General features: G+C 49.0%; 1 protein-coding gene across 2 annotated transcripts in view; it reads right to left on the reverse strand.

The window, feature by feature from the left end:
• LOC144729242 (beta-1,4-galactosyltransferase 2-like) overlaps window positions 1-4,836 on the reverse strand; it is a 64,022-nt gene extending 59,186 nt beyond the window's left edge. For both annotated transcript variants that reach the window (XM_078609359.1, XM_078609358.1), the window contains exons 1-3: window positions 4,497-4,836; window positions 1,805-2,164; window positions 826-1,061 (exon numbers count right to left, since the gene is read on the reverse strand). In XM_078609359.1, coding sequence (XP_078465485.1) covers window positions 826-1,061; window positions 1,805-2,156 — 588 coding nt within the window. In that variant the 5' untranslated portion in view covers window positions 2,157-2,164; window positions 4,497-4,836. The remainder of the gene's footprint in view (window positions 1-825; window positions 1,062-1,804; window positions 2,165-4,496) is intronic.
• Between the last annotated feature and the right edge of the window lie 13,915 nt (window positions 4,837-18,751).

Raw genomic sequence — 18,751 nt, forward strand, 5'->3', positions numbered from 1 at the left:
GCAGCAGGAGCATCACCATCAACTATGGTGAAGCTGCTGCAGCAGCATCACCATCAATTATGGTGAAGCTGCTGCAGCAGCAACGCCAGGTGGCGCTCTAGAGCTCGGCACGCAATCACCACGGCGACCTCCATCACCACATCCATCACCTCTATCACCATCACCAACACCTCCATCACCACCACGTCCAAAACGACCACCACCGCCACCTCTGTCACCACTGATACCAATTCCTACTATTCGCCACTAAGTGACGGCTGCTTGAGTAACAGCGTCAGGTGGCGCGCTCGAGCTCGGAACAGGATCACTACAGCGACCTCCATCAACACCTCCATCACCACTATCACCATCACCGCCTACATCACCACCTCCATCACCACCACCGCCTACATCACCACCCCCATCATCTACATTACCTCCATCGCCATCATTACCTCTACCGCCATCAAAAAATATACAAAGACAAAGGTACCCCGTTTAGCCTTCAACATACTGTTGGGGTAAGTGCTGTTAGCGAGCACCTATAAAGGCCGGCACGACAAACGAGGGAGTGGATGGCCAACACCCCGCACGGCCTCCTTCGTCTCCCTAGTAGCGATATTTACACACCGCATCAGGTACTCATTTGAGGCCGAGTCAACCTAGGGAAGGCGCAGGACCAGTTCAAATAATCGTGGCTGGTGTTGGCCGCGAGAAGGAATCGAACTCAGGCCGCCGGGTTTGTAGTGCAGCACGCTAACTGTTGCAATACCGCCATCACCAACATCACCACCTCCATCACCACTTCCACCATCACCACCATCTCAACCACCGCCCATCGCTCACCTGGGTGACCACGTAGACCGAGTAGTGCGCCTGCTGTCTCTGGAGCATGGGGTGCAGCTGCTTGAGTAGCAACGCTAGGTGGCGCTCCCGAGCTCGGAACGGAATCACCACGGCCACGCGCTGCTGGGCCAGACAGCCGTCAGGGCGGTAGCTGCCCCCAGGGCTCACCAAGGGGTTGGACTGGGACACCGACTCCAGACTAGGAGTCGAGGAGACCTGGACGTTCATGGGACCCACTGTGTGGGTGTGTGGGTGTGTTACAGGATATTTGGGTATCTTTGTCTTTGTTGTGTAGGTGTGTCAAGGTGTGTGTTGTGGGGAGCAGTAGTGGAGCGGTTAGCGCGCTGCACTACGAACCTGGCGACCCGAGTTCGATTCCTGCTCGAGGCCAAAATCAGTGACGATTATCTGAACCGGTCCTGGGCCTCCCCTAGGTCGAGTCAGCCTCAAATGAGTACCTGGTGCGGTGTGTAAACATCGCCACTGGGGAGACAAAGGGCGGCCGGGCGTGATGCTGGCTACCCACCCCCTCGCGTGCCGTTCTGGCCTTCATAGGCGATCGTTAACAACAGTTGCCCCAACATTCTGTTAAAGTTATATGGAGGATCTTTGTGTTTGTAGTTTGTACAACGGAGGGCACAGGTCGTGCATCTGCCAGTCATCTCAGTCTACCAATGGCACCTGGGCCGTCCCGTGTTCTCCTGCCAGTCGGGAGCCTTCAACACGTCATGTGGTCTCAAGGTGCACCTTGCCTGGCACATACACTGTGGTGACATCACCACCACTTAGTATTTAGTAGCAAACGTAGGCTGTTGTTTGTGTGTCAGTGTCGATGCGTGTTGGTGATGGTGATGGTGCTGGTGATAATGCTGGTGATAATGCTGATGTTGATACTCATGATGATGCTGCTGCTGATAATGCTGCTGATAATGCTGCTGCTGATGATGCAGATGATGGTACTGCTGATGATGCTGCTCACGCAAGGCGGGTGGAAAGTCCGGGCACATTTCGCTTGCTGCGCTCGTCCCATTGCGCCTCTCTGTACCGCCTCCCTCGCTGTTCATCCGCGCCAGGACACGAACCGGTTCAGCAGAAGTCCTAGGCCAATTCGTCATCAGCATCGTGGTCCAAGCCTCGCCCTCTCCTCTCCCTTCTCCAGGCGTCTCCTGCCCCCCGCCCACTCGCTGAGATCTTAGGATCAAGGAGGAGGCGGCTCCTCTGAACCAAGGAACCCGACGGTTCACAACCAGGAGCCATCCCAGCTGCAGCACGCAGAGTACTGCGAAGAGTTTTGCGATGAACCTGAGCAGCGAGGAGGCGACGACAGTCATGGTCCTGACTGCAGGAGACAGAGGGGTGGTGGCTGAGTGGGTGGGTGCGAGTGGGTGTGGGAAGCTGTATATATATGGATATTTCTCGACATATTAACATATTTTGTTCCTGAGACCCGTTTGTAAGTGGAACGGTTCGTTAGTCGGAACACAATAATGTCCTGTATTTAAATACCCATAGGTAAGTGTTATAAAATTGGTTACGGTTCAATGAAAAGGAAGCATTGTTAAAGTCGTAAAAAGGAAGAAATAATGTACATTCGCATGTAAAACTGTTAAATAAATACTGTATAGTAAACAACAAATAAAATAACATAATTATAGTTTTTTAAAAAAATCCGTTTTATTTTATTGATGCTGTTTGGCTTGTCTCGGAAAGGGCGTAATGAGTAACCACAGTTGCGCACACGGGGCACGTGCGCATTCACACAAAGACTGCCGTATAGACAATACAGACTGTTAGGGCAAGTGCACCTATGAAAGCCGGCACGGCACACGAGGGGGTGAATGGCTAGCACCACGCCCTGCTGCATTTTCCCCCCAGTGGCGATGTTTACACACCGCACCACGTACTCGTTTGAGGATGAATCGACCTTGGAGAGGCCCAAGACCTATTCAGATAATCGTCACTGGTGTTGGCTGTGAGCGGGAATTTTACTCGGGTCGCCGCTTTTGTAGCGCAACGCGCTAACAATTACACTACCACTCCCCACACACTCACTTCCACACACTCACTTTCATACACACTCACTTTCACACACACGTGGCCGCTTGCACATACACTCCCAGCGTACGACTGACTCATGACATCTCGAGGAGGATTGCTCATTTGAACAAAATAGTTCTGCAAATGCGAGTTCGCGTTTTAAGTCAATGTTAAAACAAATCATGGTCTGTAATTGTGGGTGTTCATAAGTCGGTTGTTGGTGAGTCGAGGACTGCCTGTATGTTAAATTTCTTTCGCACCCTACGGAGCCAACTATGCTAATAGGAGGTGCGGGGGTAGGACAACAAACCAAACACAAAAATGGGGAACAATGATTACCGCTCACAGCCACAAACACCACTGCCAATAATCTGAATCGATCTTGGACCTCTCATAGTTCGACTCAGCCCCACATTAGTATCTGGTGCGGTGTGTTAACATCGTCACAATAGAGATAAATGGAGTCTGGCGTGGTTCTGGCCACCCAACCCCTCGTGAATTGTGCCGGCCTTCATAGTGCTCGCTTACAGAACTTGCTCCTATAGTCTGTTAAGGCTATACGGAGGATCTTTGTCTTTGGGAAACTGTGAAGGGGGCACAGTTGGTGCATCTGACAGATCTGCCAGTCGTCTCAGTCAATCAACCCATGGCATCTGGGTCTGTCACATGACCTGTCAGCAGTGAGCCTTCGACAGAGGTCGCAAACGGGTTTTTATTCCTTACCCGTACCCGTACCCGGCCGCACCAGGGTCGCAAATGGGTACCCGTACCCGGCCGGGTACGGGTATATGGTAACCGTTCCCTACCCGTACCCGTACCCTACCCGAAATGAGTGACAAACGGTTACTCACCAGTGACTCACGGCCTACCCGTACCCGTACCCGGTCGCACCAGGGTCGCAAACGGGTACCCGTACCTGGCCGGGTACGGGTAGCAGGGTATCGGGTAGGGTACGGGTATCGGGTACCCGGTTGCGACCTCTGGCCTTCGATACCTAACGTGATAGCCTCAAAGTGCACATAGCTTGGTACAAGCGCCGTGGTGATGTCACTGCCTCTTCGTAACGGCTTTTGTTAAAGTTGTCCCAGGTTGCTGCGGGCTCGCCTCCCCATCAATAGAAGGCCAGGAATGGTGGTTGTGGTGGTGGTGGGTTACCTCTAACTTATTTTGCACTCTACGTAAAAAGCCTTCAGATGCAGGCAAGGCTGCTGAGTAATATGCTTTCTCTAACTTCATGTCCGAGGTTTTATCTAAAGTGACCCCTTGGGATAGAATCATCCGGTTTTCTTTGAACACGTGGTTCAAAAAGGTTCCCATTAGTGTACCGAAGGAATTTCCATCTGACAGAGACCAATAGACTCACACATAGACCCATAGATTCGTCACACAAAAACGCATAAACTCACACAGAGACTCATATACTCACAAAGAGAACCATATACTTGCATAGAGACCCATATACTGACAGAGACCCAGAGTCTTCAACAGAGACTCATAGATTTGCACACAGAACCTTAGACTCACATATAGACCCATAGACTCGCGCAGAGACCCATCTATAGAATCACGGCTTCCACATCCGTAGAGAACAGACGTGCACATGTACGACTGGAAGGGTATTCACGTGTACTCACTTGTGGGTGGAACTGGAATATTGGAAGACTGTTGCTCCTGTTACACACAGAGCAATGTGGGAGCAGGGTTCCTCCTCTTCTTCTTACACACAGGGCGATGATGGAGCAGGATTCCTCCTCTTACACACAGGGCGATGTTGGAGCAGTGTTCCTCCTGTTACACAGTGTGATGATGGAGCAGGGTTCCTCTTGTTACATACAGGGCGATTTTGGAGCAGGGTTCCTCCTCTTACACACAGAGAGCGATGTGGGAGCAGGGTTCTCCATGTTACACACACACGGGGCGATGTTGGAGCTGGGTTCCTCCTGTTACACACGGTGCAAAGTCGAAACAGGATTGCCTCCTGTTACACAGGGTATGATGTGGGAACACAAGGGAGTGGTTGAGTGAGCGGAGGAGGAGCCCAGCGATGACAGTGTGGAGAATGAGTGACGTCTCCTCTCAGAGTCGCGCAGCTGCCCTTGATTGACTTATTTGTATTCCTAAGGAAAGAGAGAGAGAGCATGGAGTGTATAATATATTAATTTAGTGTGTCTTTGTGTAAGTGTCTTTTCGAGGCACAGTGGTTCGAGTACTAAGCTAAGGACAGCTGAGCATAAAGGACTTCACAACTGCGAGAGGGGGCGTCACTCACTCGGAGAGAACCACACCTTGTGTTCCAACATAGCCCTGTGTAATGTATTTATGTATAAACTATTTCGCACCATACGTAGCCAACTGTGCTAATCGGAGAAACCCTGCTCCAACATCGTTCTGTCTAGATTGAAAACTTGATTTTTAAAAAATCTATATTAAAAGCAAATGTCTTGATAACTGCGTTTTGTGTTTAGTTTGTTGCAATTACCCTGAATTTCCAATTAGCGTAGGCTGGCTACGTACGCTGCGAAAGGCGTTCAACACACATACAACTCTACATAGTCCCGAGTTTGATTCACCCTCTCAGCCAACACAAACACCAGTGACAGCGATTATCTGAACCGGTCCTAGGCATCCTCCCTAGGTGGACTCATCCTTAAAACGAGAACCTGGTGTGGTGTGTAAACATCGCCACGAAGGAGACAAAGGTGGTGGGGCGTGGTGTTAGTCGCCCACCCCCTCGTGTACTGTGCCAACCTTAATAGGTGGTACTCACTGGCCCCAAAAGTCTGTTTAAGACCATGAGGGGGATATTTGTTATGCAAGAGGATCCGATGCGCTACGAACCGGGCGACGGGAGTTGTTCGATTCCCACCGGACTTGGTCGTCCCCTAAGTCGATTTAGCCTTAACATGACTACCTGGTGCGAGGGGTAAACCCACTTTAAACGTTAAACTTCCCCTCCGGGCGGAGACTCCCCTGATAGATGCTGCTGCTGAAGATCAAACCCGGGCCGGTTTCTAAACCGGTTCAGCTCATTTCAGCGATTTAATGCCAGAGGCCATACCCGCAGAATTTCTCACAGCTACCTGGCCCTGTCCCCCTCTGGTGTGGCTGTTAACCAACATCAATTGGAAGCAGCAAATATGTTCGGGAGCCCAATGCCAACGTTAACTAAACTCTAAAAGTATTTATTATTTTAGCAAGTAAGGCCCACTGAGCTATATAACTCTATTTCAAAAGCGACCTGGCTATCACAAATGATAGCTCAATGAAGTGGCTTTTCATCGTTTGGAAATGTATAGCAGCCAAATACTCTAAAAGCGTGACGTTAATTATAAATGTGGAGGGAAAACCCGGAGTTAAGTGCAGAAAAATCCACGGGGAGAGAGGGAGATAAATACACGTAAAACTATATACAGGCATCAGGATCGAGATGAGACCTCCTGTATACCAGGCGAGGTAGTTAACATCTCGCCACCGTGGCAAGATATCTGCTGATAGCCACGACAAGTGGGCTTCAGCAGTAGTTCAGCGCAGACTCTAGTGGTTCCCAAAATGGATCTCTATGTATATCTATGGGTTCACTATGTGGTCCAGAGTTTTATTTGCATGCCAATAATCGCACTACTTTGGTGTATCTTTAATGCATCTCTATGTATATCTATGCATTATGGGGCTCTATGTATCCGTATGAGTCTGTATGAGTCTCCACATATCTGTGTAGTGGCATAGAGCTGGCCGCTGGCGATAAAGGGGATCTGCGGCATACAGCAGTTCTGACGTCAGCAGGCCATGATATACACGAGAGGGGGATCTAGGGGAAAGGTCACAGAAGGGGCCCGTCGAGAAGCCTCGGGAACCCGCAAGTAGTTTCCAGAAAGGGGGTGTGGCTGGGGCGGAGCGAGGCCACACTGAAGAGTATAAGAGGGGCCCCTTAGGGAGACCTTGTGGCTGTTGCTGGAAGTGGGATCCCCGTCGTGCTGCTCAAGTCCATCGCCACCATTATTCTCGTCGTCATCACCATTCTTCTCGTCGTCATCTCTGTCTTCACCATCCCAGGGCACCACTAGTCAGACAGCGTACCAACTGTTCTAACAAAGTAGTGCCACCGACAATAGGCGGCCTTATTAAATAGTGTGTTATCCCGATGGCGCTTGTTAAATAAAGAAGTGTCCCCAAGTCTTACTGTCTCCTAGTTAGTCACTACATCTGTATGAGTCTCTATGTGTCTCTATGAGTTTACTATTTGGTCCATAGCTTGGGTTGTATGGCTACAATCGTGTGCAGCTACAACCTGCTGTTGCTGCTATTGCTACTGTAGTGACAGAGAAAGGTCACTACTGTGTCGGCCCGTACGAAGGCTGGGGGCCCCAAGGGGGTGCCTGGGGGGTCACGTGGTGGAGGGATCCGGACCCTCCCAGAGGTGGGGGAAGTGAGGCGTGTCCTGGGAAGGGAGGCGTGGCCTGAAGAGAGCCAGCCACGCCGGGGCGGAGCCAGCCACGCCAAACCAAATATAAGCGTGGTGTGAACGCAGAGCGAGGCGGCTGTTGTACTGTACTCCAAGGTGAAGACATCTTCGGTCGTCAAGTCCCGAGTCGTCGTCCTGGGCCAGGCAGGCCGTTGCCTGCCTGGTCCAGTCTGTGTCGTGTTCCAGAGTGTTAGTGAATGGAGCAAGGTGGTCACCACCTTGTGTACAGTGTTATATTACTTACCGGTTAATAAATAGTGTTGCCTCCAAGTTGCGTGTGTGTGCACCTAATTTGAACCTACTACATTTGGTGTCAGAAGTGGGGTAAATAAATATTGCTAGGTGTTATCCTAGGGAAGTAAAATGGGCACACGAAAAACAAATATAAAACTCACCTGGACGCCTTCGTACAACGGGGACGGTGTGACGACCATCCTTCTGACAGCCCCGGGGATGGCAGCCCCCGGTGACAGAGAGAGAGAGATGGCGCTGCACGCGGAGCGGCGGGACTGTCACCACACTGCTGCTTCGCCGCCATCGGGAATGGAGCGACGGAGCCGCGGGGAGAGGACACCATCGTCGCTGCGGGGGCTGGCAGGGGAGGCCCGGCCATGCGGGCCACGGGGTTCCCGCCATTTCGGCGGCTGGTCGGGGCGCGGTTCCCGCCAAAGCGCCGCTCCCGCCATTTCGGCGGCTGGTCGGGCGCGCTTCCCGCCAAAGCGCCGCTCCCGCCATTTCGGCGGCGGGAACGCCGCTCCTGCTGCTGAAATGCCGCTCCCGCCGACATCAACGCCTGCGAAGGGGGAGTTCCACACGTTCGGGTGGCGCCCCCGTCTTCTGCTCGAGCACGAGAGGGTGGATGGGTTCGCAAGAGCAGGCCGTATTCATCATGCAAGATTCTTTGGGGCGTCCCCGTGCTCCACCTTGCCGCGCTCCGCTATTTAAAGGTTGCCAGGCGAGTCGTCACATGACAAGCACCCGTCCCCAAGAAAAATAATAACTTCACCCATCTTGCGTGCGCCGGGTTGCGATCGCGGGTGTTTTTTTTACTCGCTGGGTTGCGGAGCGTGTTCGTCCGGTTGTGTGCGTGATAAATTGACGCGCGACCATGGGGGGTTTCTGCTTGTAACAAGTGTTGTTGTTAAATACGGCGTCGAGATCGGTATCTTCTGGGTGTAGTTAATTATTAATTCGTGTTGGTGTCCCGAGCTCCGTTGATATCCTGTATGTTGCCGTGTTAATGACTCGTGTTGTTACATCGTTTTGTTGCGAAATCGCCGTTGTTATTGTGTATACTGTATGGAGTTTCGCTCGTGATTGCCACGTGTAACTGTAAGAAACTTTGATCGTCATTTTTGCCAAGGTACAGACCGTATGGAGCTTTGCTTGGAATTGTTAACAGTGTATGGACTGTTGGGTACTTGCTTGTGATTATTTACTATGTACGGATTGTCTGGAGTAGTGATTGTGTGTGTTGCCATGTGGGGACTGGATGGAGCATTGCACCAAATGATTGACTGTACGAATTTCGTATACTGCATATACTGTATTAATCAATTCGGCGATTCTTGGGGTTTGTGTATAGTTTTTTTGCTCTCAAAATTCGAATGCCCTGAGTCCCATGGTTAATGTTGAAGGGGATTTAGAAATGACAGGTTCGGTTTGTTTCAAACTCGCTGGTTGGTTCCTGTCCGTTGTTGCACAGATGATGTCTTTTGTGCGGGAATGCCCCTTGTGTTCTACATGGATCGGGGGTGCGTTTCCGTTAATTGCCGTCAAATTGCGTTGCTCTCTCCACTCGGTTGGTACAGCTGCATGCTGCAATGCGAGTCTCGGAGATGATGTGTACGGATACGGGATGTGAGGTGTATTGTTGTGACCATTGAATATTCGGGATCGTCACAAATTGGGCGTACCTGTTCGGCATTGGATCAGTTCTGTGGGGGATCATAATTCAAATCGTGTGTGTTGTGATGGTGTTAAATTGCGATGGTGACATGCTGCCAGGGATTTGGAATTGTGGTGCTGGCTGTCACTTATCTTGGGGCGCAGATCCTGGTCAGGATGGCCCAGTGAGAGTTGTGTGTCTAACACGAACATTGTGGTCCCGTCATGCTATGGCTGACGGCTTGACCTGACAGCCCGGAGATTGAAACACTCCGTGGCATGTCTAGCCTAGTGGGTTGTGCGCTCACATGGCTCGGAGAGTGTGGTCCCGTCATGCAATGGCTGACGGCTTGACCTGACAGCCCGGAGATTGAAACACTCCGTGGCATGTCTAGCCTAGTGGGCTGTGCGCTCACATGGCTCAGAGTGTGGTCCCGTCATGCTGTGTCTGACGGCTTGACCTGACAGCCCGGAGATCGAGACACTCCGTGGCTTGTCTAGCCTAGTGGGCTGTGCGCTCACATGGCTCAGAGAGTGTGGTCCCGTCATGCTGTCTGACAGCTTGACCTGACAGCCCGGAGATCGAGACACTCCGTGGCTTGTCTAGCCTAGTGGGCTGTGCGCTCACATGGCTCAGAGAGTGTGGTCCCGTCATGCTGTCTGACAGTTTGACCTGACAGCCCAGAGATCGAGACACTCCGTGGCTTGTCTAGCCAAGTGGGCTGTGCGCTCACATGGCTCAGAGAGTGTGGTCCCGTCATGCTGTCTGACAGCTTGACCTGACAGCCCGGAGATCGAGACACTCCGTGGCTTGTCTAGCCAAGTGGGCTGTGCGCTCACATGGCTCAGAGAGTGTGGTCCCATCATGCTGTGTCTGATGGCTTGACCTGACGGCCCGGAGAGTGAGACACTCGGAGGTGCGTTGAAACAGTGGGCTGGAGATTCGTAAGGTTCAGGTGGAGTTGTCCTGTTACGTTGGGACTGTATCCCTCAGTTGTTAGGGTGCATGTTGTGCAATGAGTGAACGATGGGTCGTCTCAGCTCGGTCGGTACAGTTATATGCTGCGATGCGAGTCTTCGAGAGAGACTGGCTCGTCTCAGCTCGGTCGGTACAGCTATATGCTGCGATGCGAGTCTTGGAGAGAGACTGGGTTAAAATCCCACCGATATGGCCGACGCGTGCTGCTGGTTGTGACGCCGCGTCGGAAAGGCGGTGGGGTGGTAACATGGAAATTCCCCCCCCCGATATGGCCGACGCGTGCTACTGGTTGTGACGCCGCGTCGGAAAGGCGGTGGGGTGGTAACATGGAAATCCCCCCCCCCCGATATGGCCGACGCGTGCTACTGGTTATGACGCCGCGTCGGAAAGGCGGTGGGGTGGTAACATGGAAATTCCCCCCCCCGATATGGCCGACGCGTGCTACTGGTTGTGACGCCACGTCGGAAAGGCTGGGGGGTGCTAACGGGTGACTGTCATTGCATGCGTGATTCTAACGGGGGCGGGGGGGGGGGGGCTGTGCTGGAGCGTAAGTGGGTTAGCCAGTTTTCATGTATATTTGTTGTTAATTCCCCGTTTTCTATGCGGTTCCCTTTTACCCTCGTCGATTCTGTATATATTACGTGATTGTATTTCTTATCGGTCGCCGGTCATTTATTGATGTTGTTGGTTCGGAGGCACACCTTTTCGATGTTTCACAGTTGTGTTACAGCCAGGGACGGCTGTGTGTTTATACAGGGGGGGGTGATGTAGTGACAGAGAAAGGTCACTACTGTGTCGGCCCGTACGAAGGCTGGGGGCCCCAAGGGGGTGCCTGGGGGGTCACGTGGTGGAGGGATCCGGACCCTCCCAGAGGTGGGGGAAGTGAGGCGTGTCCTGGGAAGGGAGGCGTGGCCTGAAGAGAGCCAGCCACGCCGGGGCGGAGCCAGCCACGCCAAACCAAATATAAGCGTGGTGTGAACGCAGAGCGAGGCGGCTGTTGTACTGTACTCCAAGGTGAAGACATCTTCGGTCGTCAAGTCCCGAGTCGTCGTCCTGGGCCAGGCAGGCCGTTGCCTGCCTGGTCCAGTCTGTGTCGTGTTCCAGAGTGTTAGTGAATGGAGGAAGGTGGTCACCACCTTATGTACAGTGTTATATTACTTACCGGTTAATAAATAGTGTTGCCTCCAAGTTGCGTGTGTGTGCACCTAATTTGAACCTACTACACTACTATTGATGACGTTTTGATGTGGCTGATGGCTCCGATTAGCACGGTTGGCTCCCTCTGGTGCGAAATATGTTCAACATGCATTGTGTTTCGGTGCAATTAATATAGAAGTACTGTTATTATAATTATTATGTTGGAGTGCAAGATGAAAGCGTTCACATGGCCCACTCTGTTAAGTAAGAAACCAGAGCAACAACACAACAACACACATACATTCGGGTTCCACCATGCAGTGCACGCGAGTAGTAGCAACAATGTCAAAGCCAGGAGGAGCAAGATGAGGTTCGAGGATGTTCGGGTCTCGAATATGTATGTTGAACTTCTTTCGCAATGTATGTAGCCAGCCGTGCTAATCAGATGTGCGTGAGGACACGAAGACCACCAACCGTACTAATATGAGGTGAATATAAGGAGGTGTTTATGATTCCGGACATCCGTCGTTGTACCACTCTGCTTGTACAGCAGCATCTGCAAGCACCGTTTCTCTGGACCTGGCTGGTAAGATTCTAGGCCGGTGACAACAGCCGCAGCAGACGTTCAAACACGTAGTAGTAGACTTTCAAAATAAAAAATGGATTATAGAACATAAATAATAACCTTTCGTTAACCCACAAACACCACCCGACACAGCCAATTAGTAAGTTCAAGTTCATTTATTAGGTATAGCCCTGTGAGCCATTCGGCTCTTGAATCGGGTGCAACCGCAACAAACAAAAAACAAAAACATGAACAAGAAAACATCTTAAAGTGACTATATGCAAACAGAAAATCCAAGAAAACACAGCAAAATATTGCAGAAAAAGCACCGTACACCAACACTGTGTGCAAACATCCCAGTGGGATGCAAGTCAAACAACAACAACAACCACAAGACAACTTAGATTAAGGCCATCAGTCTAACTCTGTACTACAACAAACAAACATGGCCAAACCAAAACACTTTTTGAAAATCACCAAAATAAAGCCATCAAAGCAATGAAATAGTGGTCATAGGAACTGTGACCGAATTTTCACAATAAACGACGTAAACAACATATACTACCAAACTCTGCAGCCATAGCTGGCTGCATGAGTCACTCCACAACAGCAGGAGCATTAATCGGAGTATTAACATTTTCCAATGCACCTTTAAGATCAGCACACTAAATCAAAACACAGATCATACTTTGCAGCGATCATCCGGAGCGAAACATTGTATTTTAGGCCACTAAATTGCAGTGGCAGCTAGGGGTGTACAACTCCTCTAGAGCAGTTTTGAGTGAATATCTCATAGGTAGTGATTCAAGTTGCAATTTATTGGCAATAGCATTCCAGACCCTGGGGGCATCAATAGCAAAAGCCCTTCCTCCAGTATTTGTACGGCAATAGGGAATGTGAAGCTGGTAAATGAGCAAAGACCTTAGGTCAAATTTGTTCTTTGAAACAGAGAGGAGATCCAGCAGGTAATCTGCGTATTTTTTTGTAAGTACATCATGAATAAATAAGATCTGATGCACAAACCCGTCGAACATTGAGAGATGTTAAGTTTGACCCAATGTAGAGATCACAGTGGTGAGTCCTATATGGGCAGTTCAATGCAAATCTTAAGGCCGAGTGATACATTGAGTCAAGCTTCTTCAGTACAGTACTTGGGGTTGATTTATACACAATGTCACAGTAATCAAGTAGAGGCAGTATGGTAGCTTTTATCAATTCCAAACGGAACATAGGGGGGAAGCAGTGCTTGTGTCGATACAGAAAACCAATTTTTATTTTTGTCTTTTTACCAATATAATCAATGTGATCTTCAAAATTCAGTTTTGAATCAAGAATGACCCCAAGATACTTATAGATCTTGACTTGCTCTATTTGATAATTATTTAAGGAATGCAATTGGGGAAAAATAACTTCCTGCTTTAGTCCTGGTGAGAAGCATAGCACCTTGGTTTTGGAGGTATTCAGGACTATACTCTTAGGTTTTTTCGGTAAAGTCACGTAGGTAAAAAATTTAAATTAATAAAAGTAAAATAAAACAAATTAAAAAATTCACGACGTTTCGGAAGCAACACAAGCCTCCGTCTTCAGGTGGAACCGTCACAGCCACGACAGCTGTATCAAGTAAATGAGAGATCACAAGAAATACTACCCCGTATATATAATGGTTGAGGGGGGAAGGGCCAGGAACGGGACACTTTTTTTATTAATATGGTAAGGTGAGGCTTAAGACCAAGAGTAGACTGCATAACAAAGGACTGAGCCTTTGTTATGGAGAGGTGCGGTTTGTAACTAACACATGGCATACATAACAAAAGTGTGAAAAAAGAAAAGCAAGTAAAAACTAAAACTGGTAAAACAACAAACTGGCTGTCTATCAATAACCTGTAATAGTTGTCTGTCAAATAAGATGGTCCAATTAAGTGTAGTTACATCATTTTTGCATGGTTAATCACATCTTTCCAATGATTACTCAGTTTGTAACCCTCATCACGGTTGAAATTATGTCTGTGTTTGTATATTTGTATGACTTCGTGTACAAACCTTTGATGGTAGCCAGGAGGTTTGCAGAGCACCTTGGTCTCGGAAAAGACAATTTCATGAGAGCCCACAGAGTTTTAGCAATGATCGGCAACAGCCGAAGAATCAGTTCTGCCGTGTTTCAGATCTGACTTGTGCTCGCGGACACGATCAGAAACATGACGTTTCGTTTCTCCAATGTAGCAATCACCACAACTGCAACTCAATTTGTAGACTCCAGGATACTGTAAGTCAGGAACGACATCCTTCACAGATGGAATCAGATCACGGATTTTATGCACTTTACTGAATCGGACTTGGATCTTATTTTTGTTTAGAATTTTGGAGATCTTTTTGGTCACGCCTGCTATGTATGGTAACGTGATAGTTTTGGTCGGAGTTTCATGTGGCTGTTTCTGTATGGTGGGAGAAACAGCTTGGCGTATGGTGCGGTCAGAGTATCCGTTCATCCTGAGGGCCCGATGTACATGTCTTAATTCACCGGCCAGGTGGTGTTGGTCAGAAATGCTATGGGCTCTGTGGTATAGCGTTTTGATGAAATAATTCTTTTGAGATGGGTGGTGGTGGGAATCCGGTTTCAAGTAGGAATCTGTGTGGGTGGCTTTCCTGTACACAGAATGTCCCAAGGATCCGTCAGGCCTCCTCTCAAACAAAATATCCAAGAATGGTAGTTTACCATCTTTCTCCACTTTCATGGTGAATCTGATGGATGGGTGTCTGGAATTTATGTGGTCCAAGAAGTGGTTCAATGCTGGGAGGCCATGTGGCCAGATGACGAAAGTGTCATCCACATACCTCTTCCACAGGGAAGGACGCAGGGTGGATGTCTGGATGGCGTCTGATTCAAACTTTTCCATGGACATGTTGGCTATCCCTGGTGACAAGGGGGAGCCCATAGGGGTACCCTCATTCTGTTTGTAGAAGGTACCATTCCAGGTAAAATAGGTGTTGGTGAGGCAATGCCTAACCAGCGTAGGTACATCAGAATTCAATCCATGTTGGACTAAGTCCTCAATTATTTAGGGTGTCCGGTACTGGGACTTTGGTAAACAGAGATACTACATCAAAACTGACGAGGATGTCATCAGGAGATAGTACCATGTCCTTAACCATAGAGACTAATTGGGTTGAGTTGAGTACTGCCAAAGAGGTCTTGCCTGTGAAGGGAAGCAGAGTATCTGATAGAAACCGGGCTAGTTTGTAAGTAGGGGAGTTTATCGTCGACACGATGGGTCGTAGTGGGGTGCCTTCTTTATGGATCTTGGGAAGGCCATAGAGTCTGGGAGGTCTTGCTGCCGATGGTTTTAGAGAGGGACGTTTGCTTGGTTCGATTAGGGAAGTCGAACTTGTGATGATGCTGTTGGTTTTTGTCGTTAGGCTTTTAGTGGGATCGTTTTTAATTTTGGAGTAACTCCCATCATTAATGGGATAGCCAACATGTTCATGGAAAAGTTTGAATCAGACGCCATCCAGACATCCACCCTGCATCCTTCTCTGTGGAAGAGGTATGTGGATGACACTTTCGTCATCTGGCCACATGGCCTCCCAGCATTGAACCACTTCTTGGACCACATCAATTCCAGACACCCATCCATCAGATTCACCATGGAAGTGGAGAAAGATGGTAAATTACCATTCTTGGATATTTTGTTTCAGAGGAGGCCTGACGGATCCTTGGGACATTCTGTGTACAGGAAAGCCACCCACACAGATTCTTACTTGAAACCGGATTCCCACCACCACCCATCTCAAAATAATTCTCTCATCAAAACGCTATACCACAGAGACCATGGCATTTCTGACCAACACCACCTGGCCGGTGAATTAAGACATGTACATCGGGCCCTCAGGATGAACGGATACTCTGACCGCACCATACGCCAAGCTGTTTCTCTCACCATACAGAAACAGCCACATGAAACTCCGACCAAAACTATCACGTTACCATACATAGCAGGCGTGATCAAAAAGATCTCCAAAATTCTAAACAAACATAAGATCCAAGTTCGATTCAGTACAGTGCATAAAATCCGTGATCTGATTCCATCTGTGAAGGATGTCGTTCCTGACTTACAGTATCCTGGAGTCTACAAATTGGGTTGCAGTTGTGGTGATTGCTACATTGGAGAAACGAAACGTCATGTTTCTGATCGTGTCCGTGAGCACAAGTCAGATCTGAAACACGGCAGAACTGATTCTTCGGCTGTTGCCGATCATTGCTACAACTCTGCGGGCTCTCATGAAATTGTCTTTTCCGAGACCAAGGTGCTCTGCAAACCTCCTGGCTACCATCAAAGGTTTGTACACGAAGCCATACAAATATACAAACACAGACATAATTTCAACCGTGATGAGGGTTACAAACTGAGTAATCATTGGAAATTTGTGATTAACCATGCAAAAAAGATGTAACTACACTTATTTGGACCATCTTATTTGACAGACAACTATTACAGGTTATTGATAGACAGCCAGTTTGTTGTTTTACCAGTTTTAGTTTTTACTTGCTTTTCTTTTTTCACACTTTTGTTATGGATGCCATGTGTTAGTTACAAACCGCACCTCTCCATAACAAAGGCTCAGTCCTTTGTTATGCAGTCTTCTCTTGGTCTTAAGCCTCACCTTACCATATTAATAAAAAAGTGTACCGTTCCTGGCCCTTCCCCCCTCAACCATTATATATACGGGGTAGTATTTCTTGTGATCTCTCATTTACTTGATACAGCTGTCGTGGCTGTGACGGTTCCACCTGAAGACGGAGGCTTGTGTTACTTCCGAAACGTCGTGAATTTTTTAATTTGTTTTATTTTACTTTTATTAATTTAATTTTTTTACCTACGTGACTTTACCGAAAAAACCTAAGAGTATGAATCCTTGCAGTCACGAAAGCTTCAAATCTAGAATATTCAGGACTAGTTTAAGAGCAACTAGCTGATGTTGTAGTTTGTTGAAATCACCCTGGAGCTTTGCAATCACGTCATCCGGAGAGCGGCCAGCAGTAATCAGTATCGTGTCATCTGCAAAAAGATTTACCCTGAAATGATCCAGGTCAGTGCCCAATTCATTGACATAAAGAGAGAACAAGACGGGCCGAGGATTGAACCCTGTGATACCCCTTTTGTTATCTTAACACTGTTTGACCTCCAACCATCTGTGAGTACAGTTTTGGTGCGAAAAGAGAGGTAATTATTCAACCATTATATTGCTTGTTTGGAGAAACGGAGGCAACTTAGTTTACTAACGAACTGAAGGATTGAACTCGGCCCTGCGGCACTGCTGAAGAGCAAGAAGGAAGCGAGGCTTCGCGCACCGGCTCCAAGACCTGGCCTTGCAGACCCCTCCCTACTGCCTCGGTCTCAGGTACGCATCTTCGAATCAATCTGTGCACAGCGTGAACTCCTCACGAACGGCAGAAGGGCACGACTTCCATCCATATGCCACAGAGCGCCACGGTGGTGAGATATTAACTACCTCGTCTGGCATGCAGGAGGTCGTGGGTTCGATCCTGACCCTGACGTGAACAAAACGTGCAATTTAGTTACTACTTCAGCACACCGGTGGAAATACAAAGGTGGTCTGGCGTGGTAGGGCTGGCCACCCTCTCAACAGTCTGTGTGGGTTACACAGGGAAATCTGTCTCTGGGTGTGTCCACACCATGATGGTATGATTGGCGGCATCATCATCATGTCCCCGAATCCATCAGTGGCTAATCTCAAATGCACACACACACAACACAAATCCTCTGCCAATTCTATGTTTGGCTTAGGGATTAGACTGGGAACATGTTACTGTGACACATCGCTTAGGCTTGTTGCAACTCAAGTTCAATTATAACTTCTGACATGAACTTGCTGCAACTGGAGGAAGCAACTGGGAGCTATGCAGTTTTAAATCATTTAGGTTGAAAACGAATTTATTCCCCTGCACGATTGGCTCAGTTGCCTACATACGGTGCGAAAAAAGTTCGAAATACATAAAAAGACAACGATATCCCATATGGCCTTAACAGACTGTTGGAGCAAATGCTATTAGCGAGCATAGTACAGCGTGCTAACCGCTGCACTTCCGCTCCCCAGAACGTACGTAGATAAACATACCTACAACGCCCACTGAAGAATACTCAGATGAGTTCTACCTTGCGGCTGATGGCACTAGCAGCAGCGATGATGTTCAAGAGCTCAATGCCAATGTCTTGGTCTGCTGCTCGCCACAATGAGACTGTGGTGCCACGACCGCGTAGAAACTCTGCAAGCGCCGCGACTCCCCCCTGCCCCCCACCCTGAACACACGTGCACACGCAGCACACACACGTAGCGTCCCGGCGGGGGATCGCCTGGCACAACAGGTTTTCATTTGAAGGGCCCCTATGTAGGAAGTCCCACGGTTTCCCGGTGCCAGGAGAATGGCCGACCTTCCCAGGACAAATCACATTGCGGTGCCCCTAAATTGCCTTAAAAATTGTATGGGCTCACCTTTGTGCGCCCATACAATTTCACCGGGCCAGCCGCAATGAGTCATGCACGACATCGGGGAGAGGGCTGGGGTGAAATTTTAAGCAAGCAAAGCAGATGATGAGATCAGGGGATCCCAGTGCCACAGACTCTGTAGAAACGGGTATGTATTTGCCAGCCAGTCGCCCATCCAAATTAAACAGGCTGAGTCAGGGATTCATGAGCACGGGTGCAGAGGCAATGGGTCGAAAAATAACGTAACGTTCCATGTTAGGGCAGAGAAACGGGTGATAATCACAGGTAGGCGCACGATTGGCTGCGCAGGATGACGTAACTCTGGATTTCAAAAGTAAAGGTGGTAAAATGGGGA

The sequence above is a fragment of the Lampetra planeri genome, chromosome 31 (genome assembly GCF_965212315.1).
Source record: "Lampetra planeri chromosome 31, kcLamPlan1.2.h2, whole genome shotgun sequence".
NCBI classification, from domain to species: Eukaryota; Metazoa; Chordata; class Hyperoartia; order Petromyzontiformes; family Petromyzontidae; genus Lampetra; species Lampetra planeri.